Source organism: Haplochromis burtoni, unplaced genomic scaffold, assembly GCF_018398535.1.
Source record: "Haplochromis burtoni strain Fernald_Lab_line unplaced genomic scaffold, NCSU_Asbu1 Contig_595, whole genome shotgun sequence".
NCBI lineage: Eukaryota > Metazoa > Chordata > Actinopteri > Cichliformes > Cichlidae > Haplochromis > Haplochromis burtoni.
Genome location: NW_024582956.1, coordinates 284,914 through 297,330, shown reverse-complemented (window position 1 = coordinate 297,330; position 12,417 = coordinate 284,914). Strand labels below are relative to the sequence as shown.

At 40.6% G+C, this 12,417-nt stretch overlaps 1 protein-coding gene across 2 annotated transcripts in view; it reads right to left on the bottom strand.

The window, feature by feature from the left end:
- Positions 1 to 2,165: 2,165 nt before the first annotated feature.
- Positions 2,166 to 12,417, bottom strand: part of LOC102288538 (butyrophilin subfamily 2 member A1) — a 17,782-nt gene continuing 7,530 nt past the window's right edge. For both annotated transcript variants that reach the window (XM_005948470.3, XM_005948471.3), the window contains 2 exons: positions 10,019 to 10,042; positions 2,166 to 3,203 (listed from right to left, as the gene is read on the bottom strand). In XM_005948470.3, the coding sequence (XP_005948532.1) occupies positions 3,112 to 3,203; positions 10,019 to 10,042 (116 nt within the window). In that variant the 3' untranslated portion in view covers positions 2,166 to 3,111. The remainder of the gene's footprint in view (positions 3,204 to 10,018; positions 10,043 to 12,417) is intronic.

Sequence of the window (12,417 nt, the reverse complement as noted above, 5' to 3'; positions counted from 1 at the left end):
GAACTTCTTCACAAATAAAATTTTTATCATTAGAGAAAAAATTACCAGTAATCATCCCACAGATGTAATATTATCTACAGCTACTCTTAGTACCATTGATGTTAAGTTAGACTCTTTTTCTCCAATTGATCTTTCTGAGTTAACTTCAATAATTACTTCCTCCAAACCATCAACGTGTCTTTTAGACCCCATTCCTACAAAACTGCTCAAAGAAGTCCTGCCATTAATTAATTCTTCGATCTTAAATATGATCAACCTATCTCTAATGATCGGCTATGTACCACAGGCCTTCAAGCTGGCTGTAGTTAAACCTTTACTCAAAAAGCATCTCTAGACCCAGCAGTCTTAGCTAATTATAGGCCAATCTCCAACCTTCCTTTCATATCAAACATCCTTGAAAGAGTAGTTGTCAAACAGCTAACAGATCATCTGCAGAGGTTTATTTGAAGAGTTTCAGTCAGGTTTCAGAGCTCAGCACAGAAACAGCTTTAGTGAAGGTTACAAATGATCTTCTTATGGCCTCTGACAGTGGACTCATAGTCTTTTAACTACTTAACATCAATGGTACTAAGAGTAGCTGTAGATAATATTACATCTGTGGGATGATTATTGGTAATTTTTTCTCTAATGATTAAAAATTTATATGTCAAGAAGTTCATGAAGTCATTACTAGTTAACGTTAAAGGGATGGTTGGTTCAACAGTGCTATGACTTTTTGTCAGCCTGGCTACAGAGCTGAAGAGAAACCTGGGGTTGTTCTTATTTTCTTCAATCAGTGACGAATAGTAAGATTGCAAGTGTAAATGTTTTGGTAACGATCAATTTTAAGTAAACTTCCTATATTCAAAATGCTTGATGTTACCTAAATGATTACTTTAGGTAACCATTAAAGGAAATTTTAAAACTCAAGTGATGCGCAATCCATTTGGAATCTATCACAGTATTATTTGTTTTGTTATTAAAGTTTCTCTCACAGTACAGGGTAGTGCCCAATATTTTGACAGTTTCATGATACCAAAAAACAAAAGAGTTCATTTCACATTTTATTCAGATGTTAGCGGAAATCATTAATCACTGTGTGAAATTGCATCATAATGTTGAAAGAAATAACCAGTTAACAAACTTCCAGTACAATTCCAGCATTGACCATTATTGGCCTGTATTACAGCGTGTAACCTGACAGAATTTGCTTTAAGGCAAAACAGAAGTATTTTAAAAGGCACATGATTTCTTTTACATAAACATCAAATATTCACATTCATCAACATTCTTTTACAGGAGGTTCAATGTTTAGTTCAGTGATGTAAATGTCTATCATTAAATCATTTTGAGAAAATTTATTTAAATTTGCCAAATAGATTGGCAGCTTATTTTGTTAATTGTTTCACAAATTGCCATTATTTATCAATTCAATAATTTGCTCACTCACATAAAAAAAGGAACAAAACTAAAGCTCCAACCTTCAGAAAGAATTTAAACATTTATAAAATAGTCATGTATTTTATTTGCACTGTTTCAATTATTCAACCTTCAGAAGTCACTCACATGTCTCCAGCCTATTACAAAAACGTATTAAACAGCTTAATAAAAGAGATCTAACCCTAAAGAACTTTCAAGACAATGCAATTTTGTTAATTGAAGCCTATAAAGAACATTCTTAAACTACTCTGAGCTGCAGTGAAGTCAGAGATCCCCCCCCCCCACACACCCCCACACACACACACACACACTTTCTAAGCCATAACTTGTGTGACTCATTCTTATTAATCTTCAGTACAGTAATCAACACCAAATTATATCCTGAACATTTTTACTTTTACTTTATATTAATCTTAACTTCGATCAAAAACAATAAACACATAAAAATCAATCAATGAAACATCACTGTTCGCAATAACATGAATAGAAGGAGAAAAAATGTTTTCTTACAGTAGCACAACAACAAAAATTCAATCATACCAAATAACACATATCAACATCTAAGGAGCTTGGAAAGAAAAGCATCTGGACTTCTTTAAGTTTCTTGAACATGTTTTAACTTTCATCAAATCAATGAAAGGTCAGATGGCCCAGGATGTGAGTGGGCGTTAAGGCGTCTGGGAGGGATCTCAAAACTGGATTATAGATGGCAGAGAGTTGGTGTCGTAAACCCCGCCTCTGTTCAAAGATGGCCGCTCACAGTGGACATAGATGCTTCTTTCACTCCTCTTTCAAACCATCTGTCCTCTCTGTCCAAAATGTGAACATTGGCATCCTCGAAAGAGTGACCTTTGACCTTTAGATGGAGATGTACAGCTGAGTCTCGTCTTGTCACAATGGGTTCACCCGAAACCTCGGCTGATTGTGATCCACACCCGTTTTCACATCTTGGCTAGTGTGATTAGGCAGAGGATCAATAGTGGGTCCACGACCCTCTTAGGGCCACTCCCAGGACTCAAAAATCTGAGACTCTCCACCAGTTGCTCTTAGAACTGAAGAAGCTTCTTGGATGAGAGGTGAATGAAGAAACTTCAACAAGTCCAGATGCTTTTCTTTCGTAGCTCCTTAAATTGCCACGACCTGGATGACTGAGAACCTTCACAGACAATTCAGTTAACAAAACACTTGTGCTAGTTTTAATGGAACGACTTGAATAATTAGAAGGTACGGCTGTGGGTCAGCATAGATTACAAAAACCATAAGTACAAGGAAGTAATGCCATAACTGAGACTAAAAAAATACAGCCTGAAGATAAATAATTTTTTCAACCAAAAGGAATGATGAACTCTCAAAAACTGAGAAACCTGGGTCCAAGACATTCATTACTCTAAGAATATTTGTGAAGGGCAATATATTTAGTTATTTTTTTCTGAAAGTTTTTTTTTTGGCTACAGTAGTATGAGTGTTTCAACAAAAAATGTTCATAGCTAGTACTGAGATTTTTAGAATGTTAATTGGAACAGGGGTCTGGTCAAAGGTCATTTACTTTCTCATTAAAAGTAGTTAGTTCATGTTGGGTTTTTTCCCCAAAGAGTTTCTTCATTTGGTAGAAAGAAAAAAAAATCAACAGAATTGGTTGCTTTTCTGTGTTTTAACCATTTTGATACATTAAGTACCTACCTTTAAAACAGATTAGCGGTACCTTCTGACAAAAAGAACAATAACAACACAAAGGAACAGAAGACCAAAAATCACAGCAGCAGCAACCCACCATCCAGAATACCCTGAAACAGTTCAGAAAAAGTAAATGTAACCATTAAATGTGCAGAAAGCAGGATTAAAAAAAAAACAAAAAAAAAACAGTGAGCTATACATAATCTCACTGGTTGTTCTAAACCATAGGTGTCAAACTCTGGCCCGCGGGCCAAATTTGGCCCGCAGCCTAATTACATTTGGCCCGCGAAGCCATACCAAATTACTATCAGAGCCGGCTTACTGGTATTATACAGCTAATATATATATTGTTTAGTATTAAGCTTTGCTTGTTCCATATTCAGTTTTTCAGCAAAACGTGTTTGAGTCCATAAGAAAAGATTCATTCTTATATCTGGAGGAATAAATATATTTCAATAAATATTAAAGTTAGCCCGCGACTTTGTTCCAGTTTTGAATTTTGGCCCACTGTGTATTTGAGTTTGACACCCCTGTTCTAAACGCTAAAATATATAATATATAATGGGACTGCTCCATTATGACAGTTATTTTGGTTAATAACGAGATCAATTATTTAAAATGCTCCCCATGCACCCTTGTGTAACAATGAGCGGATAAAGGGCTGGTTCAGTTTTCTGTGACCGGGACTAAAATTTAATTGGTCCTCCTGAATCAGGAGTAGGTGTGGGTCTAAAAGAATCAATTTTCCAATTAAAATCAATGTTAATTTGAATAATGTGATATCAATTAACTAAATTCTAAATCGATTTTTAAATATAAATGTATTTTGCCATAATCTCACCTTTAAAATCACAAAACCATTTCAAAAACTGCCAAAGAATTATACACCAAATTATTGAAAAAGCAGGTAAACGGATCCCAAAGAAAGATGTAAAAACATCTCACAGATTCTGAAGCTGCAGGATTTGTCTCTCTCTCCAACCAATTCACTGAACTAGCAGCAAAAGAAGAAAAACTATGCTTCATATTTGATTTGATTCCCTCTGACTTTTGCTGTTTTGCTTCCACCACAATATAATCACACGTCCTGCACATCTCTCTCAGTGTACTTCAAGACCAGTTTACCATCTCAAATCTGTTTTGTGCATTATTAATTCACCAGTTTACCTTTGTGTACAGCGCTGACGGCTGCTGTTTTTTTTCTTTTTTCGACCTCCAACAAGAGACTCGTTTTTTTTTTACTGTTCAATACCAAATAAATTTAAACTTTTACAAGTAATGCCAAATTGCAAAACGCTGTGCCCCTAATAAAACTTCTGTAACTTTACTCTGCTTCACTTCAGCAGCGTTTTTCTGTGTTTTATCCTCAGCTACTTTGACACAAAGGCATCTGCTGTGATGCTCACACCTCGGATAAAGTCTAACGAGTGTCAGCTTTCTTTTTATACATAGATATAAAAATATGGATATGCACTGATAAATTATCAAAATTATAATATTTCTGACTGTCTGAGGCAAAACTGAATTGAATTGAATCAGACATCGAATTGATCGATCTTGTGAATCGGTTATAGAAATCAGTGATGATACCAAGCCCTAATCAGAAGTTAGATTAATGGAAGAACTCTCCTCTCCAGTACCCTTGCATAGACCTTTCTGGTGAGGCAAAAGTGAGACTCAAGTGTGGCCATATAACTAGAGGATAGCCTCCAGTCCTCCTCCAGTCTGCCCATCTGGAAGGCACTGCCCCAGACTTCCACGTAATGTTGCAAAGTTGGACAATGAGGATAGACCCACAACATTCAGAGGCTTTAACAAGGACTTTCATCCATCCCACCAAGCAGTTGTTTAATTACATTAGTGACCTCATTGATGGGCAAGTCGTCCTCATTCCCCGACTGTGCTTGCTCTACAGAATGCGTGACAGTGTGTTTGACAAAATCATGGTAAATGACCTGTATTTATATAGCACTTTACTAGTCCCTAAGGACCCCAAAGCGCTTTACATATCCAGTCATCCACCCATTCACACACTGGTGATGGCAAGCTACATTGTAGCCACAGCCACCCTGGGGCGCACTGACAGAGGCGAGGCTGCCGGACACTGGCGCCACCGGGCCCTCTGACCACCACCAGTAGGCAACGGGTGTCTTGCCCAAGGACACAACGACCGTCCACTGCCTAACTATAATCTCAGTTGAGGTCAGCAGGGCCCCACTACCACTGTATACAGTTTGAGTACAGCACCACTTCCCCCTCCTGAGTTGTCTGACAGTTTGCCAGAATTACTTTGAGGATGACCAAAAATCACGTTTCATAGTTTCAAACCACATATATAGTGATTTTACACATTTCTGAACATTATAAACTTTTATAAACTAAAATCAACTTCTTTTTTATTATTTATTTTATTTTATTTTTATTTTCAGTTGTTGCAGACAGGACAGACATAGCTGGGGGACAGGAAAGGGAGAAAAAAGAAAAACAGAGGGGAAGAGGGACAGTGAGAAAGGGCACTTAAAAAGAAAAAAATCTCCTGGATCACCTGTTGAGAGAAAAAAGAGAAAACAAGCAAAAAAAAAGAAGCATAATAAACATAACACACAAAAAAAAAAAAAAAAAAAAAAGTTCATTTCCTCAAATGGTCTGATACTCTTTCATTATACCTGTTCAAACACATTTGCATCTATTCTTACGGGCTTGGAGACCACTTATTCTTAAACCCTCTTACAAAAGGGTTGGATGAATGCTGCTGTTTGTTAGGCCAATTCAAAGGTCAGAGTCGGGTAATACCGCCTCATTGCTGGCTTTGAATAAAAAACAAAACAAAAAAACAAACCAAAAAAAACCACAACACCATCGCATTAATCCAGCTAAGTGTAAATAACAGTAAATACTAAATACTGAATGTTGTTGTGCAGCATGCAGGACTGACAATGCGCTTTGAGGTAGCAGCCAGGAAAGGTGTAGTTTGTGTCTATGAACAATGAACACTAGTGTGGGCACCTGTGTGGATCAGTGAGCCTGTATTCAAAAGGTCTCTCCATGTAACAATCTGCTAGAGGGTGTAGGGAGCCATAGCCCTGTCCCCCAGGGGATAAAGCAGGCATGGAGGAGATCCAGGCCCCAGACATCCAGAGGCCTCGGAGTGCGAGAGCCCAAGGAGGACCACCGGAGGGGCATCCTTGCCACCCTCATGGGAAGAGCGGAGGAGATCCCCAGACAAGGGGTCACCCAGCAGCCACGGAGCAGAAGCCAAGGGGGCTTCAGTGGCATGCCCGCGGGCTATGCCAGCAGCCAGCTGTGCCAGAGTGAACCAAGCTGCAGGCCTGGAGGCCGGAGGCCTGAGGGCCCCCCACCCCCCGAGAGGAGGCCCGACCGAGCCACAGGTGCCCAGCCCCACCAAGTAGCCACTGGGAGTGAGCCGGTACATACCTGAGTGCCTAACCCTGGACACCAAGAACCACCAACACACCCAGCCACCGGCAGGGAGTGTGGTGAGGGGAGATAGACCTCCATACTTTGGAGGGCCTGAAATGTTCCCAGATAGGTGTAGTCAGCAGTTTATCGGCAGCTGAGAGGAAGAGGTTGGATAAACTCATCAGGAAGGCCAGCTCTGTTCTGGGATGCACCCTGGACCCAGTGCATGTGGTGGGAGACAGAAGGACTGTGGCCAAAATAACATCTCTGATGGACAGAGCCTCCCACCCCATGCATGTAGATGTTGCTGCAGAGCTGCTTCAGTGACAGACTGCTGCATCCTCGATGCATGAAGGAGCGTTTCTGCAGGTCCTTCCTCCCTGCAGCTGTCAGACTGTACAATCAGAACTGCTCCCAACAAACATAGATGTTTACATCAGTGCTGTAACTACAATAAGTTAATCAACCGATTCGCACTACAACCTGGTTTGCCTCTTACCGGTAGTTATTTTTATTTAATTTAATAACTGTACAGTACTCTCTGTATATAGTAACCATTGTCCTTAATGTAAATATGTAAGAAAAATTGTATTATGTGTCCTGTGTACTGTTTGTTTGTATATGTGTCTTTTTGGCTGCTGTTACAACCAAATTTCCCCTTGTGGGACAATTAAAGGATTATTCTATTCTATTCTAGTCTAAGACCCCACCTGACATATAGACACAGACAAACAGGCACACAGACACAAACGTGCATTCCCACCCTCATGCACACATACACAAATACTCAAATGCCTCCCCTGCACCATGGTGACACACCTTCACCCCAAGCCATGTGTGGGTGCGTGTGGTGGAGCAGGAAGAGGGAGGTGGTCAGGGATAGGGAGGAAAGGAACGGAGGGGCAAGCAGTCCCTCCTTCGGGTAACCCCCCCTGCTGACCCCAGTAGGCAAACCTTGCCCTCTGGAACCCACCAAGGCAAGGGGGCCCAGGTCCATCCAGACTGGGGCCCACGGCAGCAGCACCGCCAAGCCCCACAGGACCCGGAGCAGCCCACATGACTCCACCGCAGAGGAAACTGTACCCACCCCATAATTCAATCATCTCCCAGACAACACAATAGACACCCAGGTTAAGTTTATTATCCAACTCTCCTATATCTCACCCCCACCTGGAGAGTGAACTTCTGCAAGGATGAAACAACCTCCCTGCCAGTTGAAGAGCCCCCCAGTTTGGCCAATGCACCAGAGGCCCCCTGCTCAGGGCTAAGCCGCCCAGCACCCACCTGCGCTCAACCTTGGCGACACACCAATGAGGACCGAAACCCCCAAGGCCCAGCCAAAGTCCCAGCACGGAGGTGGAGCACCCCAGAACCTCAAGCCCCCACGTCCACCCCGGATCCAGCCAGGCTACCAGGCCAGTAACCTATGTCCAACAAGCACACTAAAGGGGTGGTTGGAATGTTACATTTCAGCAGTGCTGGGAAGGTTACTTTTAAATGTATTCCACTACAGATTACAGATTACATGCCCCCAAAATGTATTTTGTAACGTATTCCATTACGTTACTCAATGAGTGTAACGTATTCTGAATACTTTGGATTACTTAATATATTATCATGCTTATTACAACTACATGAATGTACTACTGCTGTGATTTATTACTATTAGTGATGGTTACTCACCATACAAATACCAACTACAATTTTTAAATCTTAATATAAATGAGTAACAGTAGGTGCACATTAGGTAAGGCTGCACTTTTTGCAGCGATCTCGTATAGAAAACTATTCAGCGCGTATATAAAACAGGTCCGCAGCTCCGAACCGTAGTAAAGGGACCTCTGGCTGATACGTCGGGTTCGTGTCGGCTCGTAGCTGAAAAATAGCTTTACTTTGTTGTCTGGGTCAACTTTGCCGCAAGTAGAGCTGACATGGGCCGCGAGACTGAGACACAGGCATTAGAGCCTCACGTGTTTTGTTTATAGAGAGGGCATAGCCTAACATATGAAACAGGAAAAGACTGCTGTGTAATCCATTTATTTCAACAAAGTAACGTATTCTGAATACCACCTTTTTAAACGGTAACTGTAACAGAATACAGTTACTCATATTTTGCATTTTAAATACATAACAGCAGTACATGTATTCCGTTTCTCCCCAACACTGCATTTCAGACACTTTGATAAGTCTTCACATATCTCACTCCAAAACTTCTGCACTGGTGGACAGAACCAAAGAGCATGGATGTAATTGTCTGGTGTCTTGCCTTGACAGTGTGAGCAATTGTTGGAAGACGTAAATAATAATAATAATAATGCATTTTATTTGAGGGCGCCTTTCAGAAACCCAAGGTCACCTTACAAAGAACAAAATTAATAAAAGGAACAAAAGTCATAAAATACATAAAATAAGTTAAAATTGCAAAACAGAGATTGACAACAGATAAAATCAGCATGCAAGCCCATCTGAAACCTGTATAGTGCACTCTATGTAGTATTTTGTATTGTATTAATTGAAATGATTGGAAATCCCAGTCTGCAAAGGTTTTGAAGACCAGATGTTTTGGTCTAAGCTGAATGATAAATCTGCTTCCCATTTAGCAATAGGAAGGGATTTTGATTCATCTATTTTAGAAAGTGTTCTGTATATTTTACATAATAATTAGGGGGATTTAAGAGTAAGAAATTGTACCACACTTAGTGGTGTTTGTAATTCAACTTTATCGGGTTTAAATTTCTTTTTTACTATGCATTTAATTTGTTGATATTCTAAAAATCTTTTCTTGTTGATCCCATATTGTGAAACTAGTGTGTCAAACAGAATTTCTGAACATTATAAGCTTTTATAAACTAAAATTAACTTCTAAAGCAGAGCTGCTACAGTGAATTAGAGTAGGTGAGTAAAGGTGTACCTAATGAAAGAAACATTAACTGGAGTACTTACTTATTTTTATAATTACTTTTAGCAACTTAAAAACTTCATTTTGTGCAAACCAAACTTCTTTTTTAATAAGAAAATTTAAATCTACACTTTCTGATTTTTCATTTATCTATAAAAGGGCATTTCAGTGACTTTACACATGAAGTATGCAGGTCCTCATCAGAAGCAGTTTTGTAAGGTCTAAATACAGTCAGAGTGAAGTCAGTCAATGTGAGAAGCTGCGACAGAAAGTCAAATTTGAAGCCTTTTAAGTTTAGTCTTCCTGTTATCATTTCTTGTTTCCTTTATTGTTCATGCTCCCTTTCCACTCCTGTCAGTTTCGCTTCTTCCCTCCTTTATAATTGTCTAACCTCACCCTCATTAATACGAAATGTGCTGAATTATTTTTTACTAAATATACTTATCCTTCAGTGGTGAGATCGTCTTTGAACTGTAGACATTCCTTCATGACTTATCTGACTCACTCCTGGACTTAGTACTTTCTGCCTGTACCTCATCTGTTTTGTTCACCTTGGTGAATACCTACCTCAAGATTATAAATAAACATTAAAATTTTTGACTTTACCTTGGGATGCTCCCTCCGGCTCTTCTGTGAAAACAATACAAAAACAGTTTTATTACTCAAATATAACAGAGATAGATCCATAAATCTCAAAAGATGGCATGAATTAGAGGAAATTGAAGGTGAAACTAAATATGAAAATGGTGACCATTCATGGGCAAACATACAAGGAAATTATCTTGAGGGCTCATAAAAAATTAAACAACATAATTAAACCTGCCACATCTTGTTGGCGAGTGAGTCGGGACTTTAATCAGGACCCAATGTGGGCCCACAATGGGTCCTGATTTGTGCCTGTTTCTGTTTGGTGCGGGCTACTGACACTATGAGAGGAATTGACTATGACATATCATTCATTAAGCAAATATATATAAGGTTGTTTTCTTTCCTGTGCGGAATATCTGTGAAAATTAGTAATATATTTTTCTCTGAGTGAAGCTGAAAAAGTTGTTCATGCATTTATTACTTCAAGGCTGAACTACTGTAATTCATTATTCTGAGGTCATTCTAAAATTTCCCTAAACGGCCTTTGGTTAGTTTGTGCTATTTACTTGATTGTTGGGTTTTGTTGGGCAACTTGAAGTGACTGTTGTTGTGATTTGGTGATATATAAATAAACATGAATTAAATGGAATTGTGGCACAGCAGCAACAGAAAGAGAATCTTGCTGACGATCAAGCCGGCAATGAAGGAAATGGCTACATAAAAACAACGCAGTGGTCCCAGAAGTCTGACGCAAACCCACAAACTAAGCAGCAGGTAAATTCTTGCATTGATATCCACCTTTTTTGTAGCATTTATGTCTAATATTAATTACGTCGCGGGACACTCGGACACGTTGCTTTAACGACAACCACGCAGGCTACGTAGTACTGCATTGTAATGGAAAACGAGTTGATCTGAGTTGAGTCGTGGCAATCCGATCTGAATAAGTACCAATAAAGCAGACAGACCCAACATCCCCAGCAAGCTGAGGGGGAAAAGACGGGGGTGATGGAGTACATCTTCAACCTGAGCCTGAGGCTAGGGAGAGTTCCACAGCTCTGGAAAATCTCTTGTGTGGTACCAGTGCCAAAGACTCCATGTCCCAAGGACCTCAACAACTATAGGCAGTTGGCTCTGACATCACACCTAATGAAGACCCTGGAGTGGCTGGTCCTAGCTCAGCTTCGTTGCCTGGTGAGCTCATCACTGGACCCACTTCAGTTTGCCTACCAACCTGGCATTGGAGCGGATGATGCCGTCACCCACCTCCTACATCGTTCCCTCTCTCACCTGGGACTGCTGGGAGCACTGTGAGAATCATGTTCTTTGATTTCTCCAGTGCCTTCAACACCATTCTTCCCACGGTCCTGAAGGACAAGCTTGAGAACTCAGGAGTGGACCATCACCTCACTACATGGATTCTGGACTACCTCACCAACCAACCACAGTATGTGAGAACTCAGGGCTGTGTGTCGGACAGGGTCGTCTGCAGTACGGGGGCCGCACAGGGAACAGTTCTGGCTCCGTTCCTCTTCACCATCTACATTGCAGACTTCTCCCACAACTCCAAGCAGTGCTTCCTTCAGAAGTTCTCTGATGACTCTGCAATAATCATCCTCATCACTGATGGGGACGACAGCTAACTGACCCATGACTTTGTGGACTGGTGCCAGCAGAACTACTTCCAGATCAACACTAGTAAAACCAAGGAGCTGGTGGTAGACTTCTGCAGGCACAAACATCCTCCACTGCAGCCACTAAATATTCAAAGCATGGACACTGAGGCTGTGGATAGCTACAGGTACATTGGTCTTCATCTGAACAATAAGCTGGACTTATATATATATATATATTACACACACACACACACACACACACACACACACACACACACACACACACACACACACACGTGTTACAGATTATTATTAATATAAAGTTGAGACTTCAGAAAGTCTTCTTATATTTCAGTTGTATCGCTATAAGTGTTGTGGTCATTTCTGCTGATAAGTTCCACTTTGTTCTCAATGTTTGCTGAAGTGATGACGTCACATGCCTTTACGACGGTCCTGCCGTATCACAAGTCCGAGGAGCACTGGGCATGTTTTTCTCCATGAGTGCGGGGGAGTAGTGATCTCCAGCTGTGTGCGTTCCTGCGCAAATGTGAGTCAAAAACCCCCTAGTTCTAAGAATCAGTTTCAAAACTTATAGCATGGGTTGTAGTTTGGCGTTGGTTACATCCTTAAGGGGGTTTATGCTAGGAGATTGATTGAGATCAGTAGAGGCATGTGACTTACCACCGTAGCTTTTGTTGTAGGGGGGTGGCTGTAGCTCAGGTGGCAGAGCAGGTCAGCCACTAATTTGAAGGTCGGTGGTTCGATCCCAGGCTGCCTCCTGGCTGCATGCCAAATATCCTT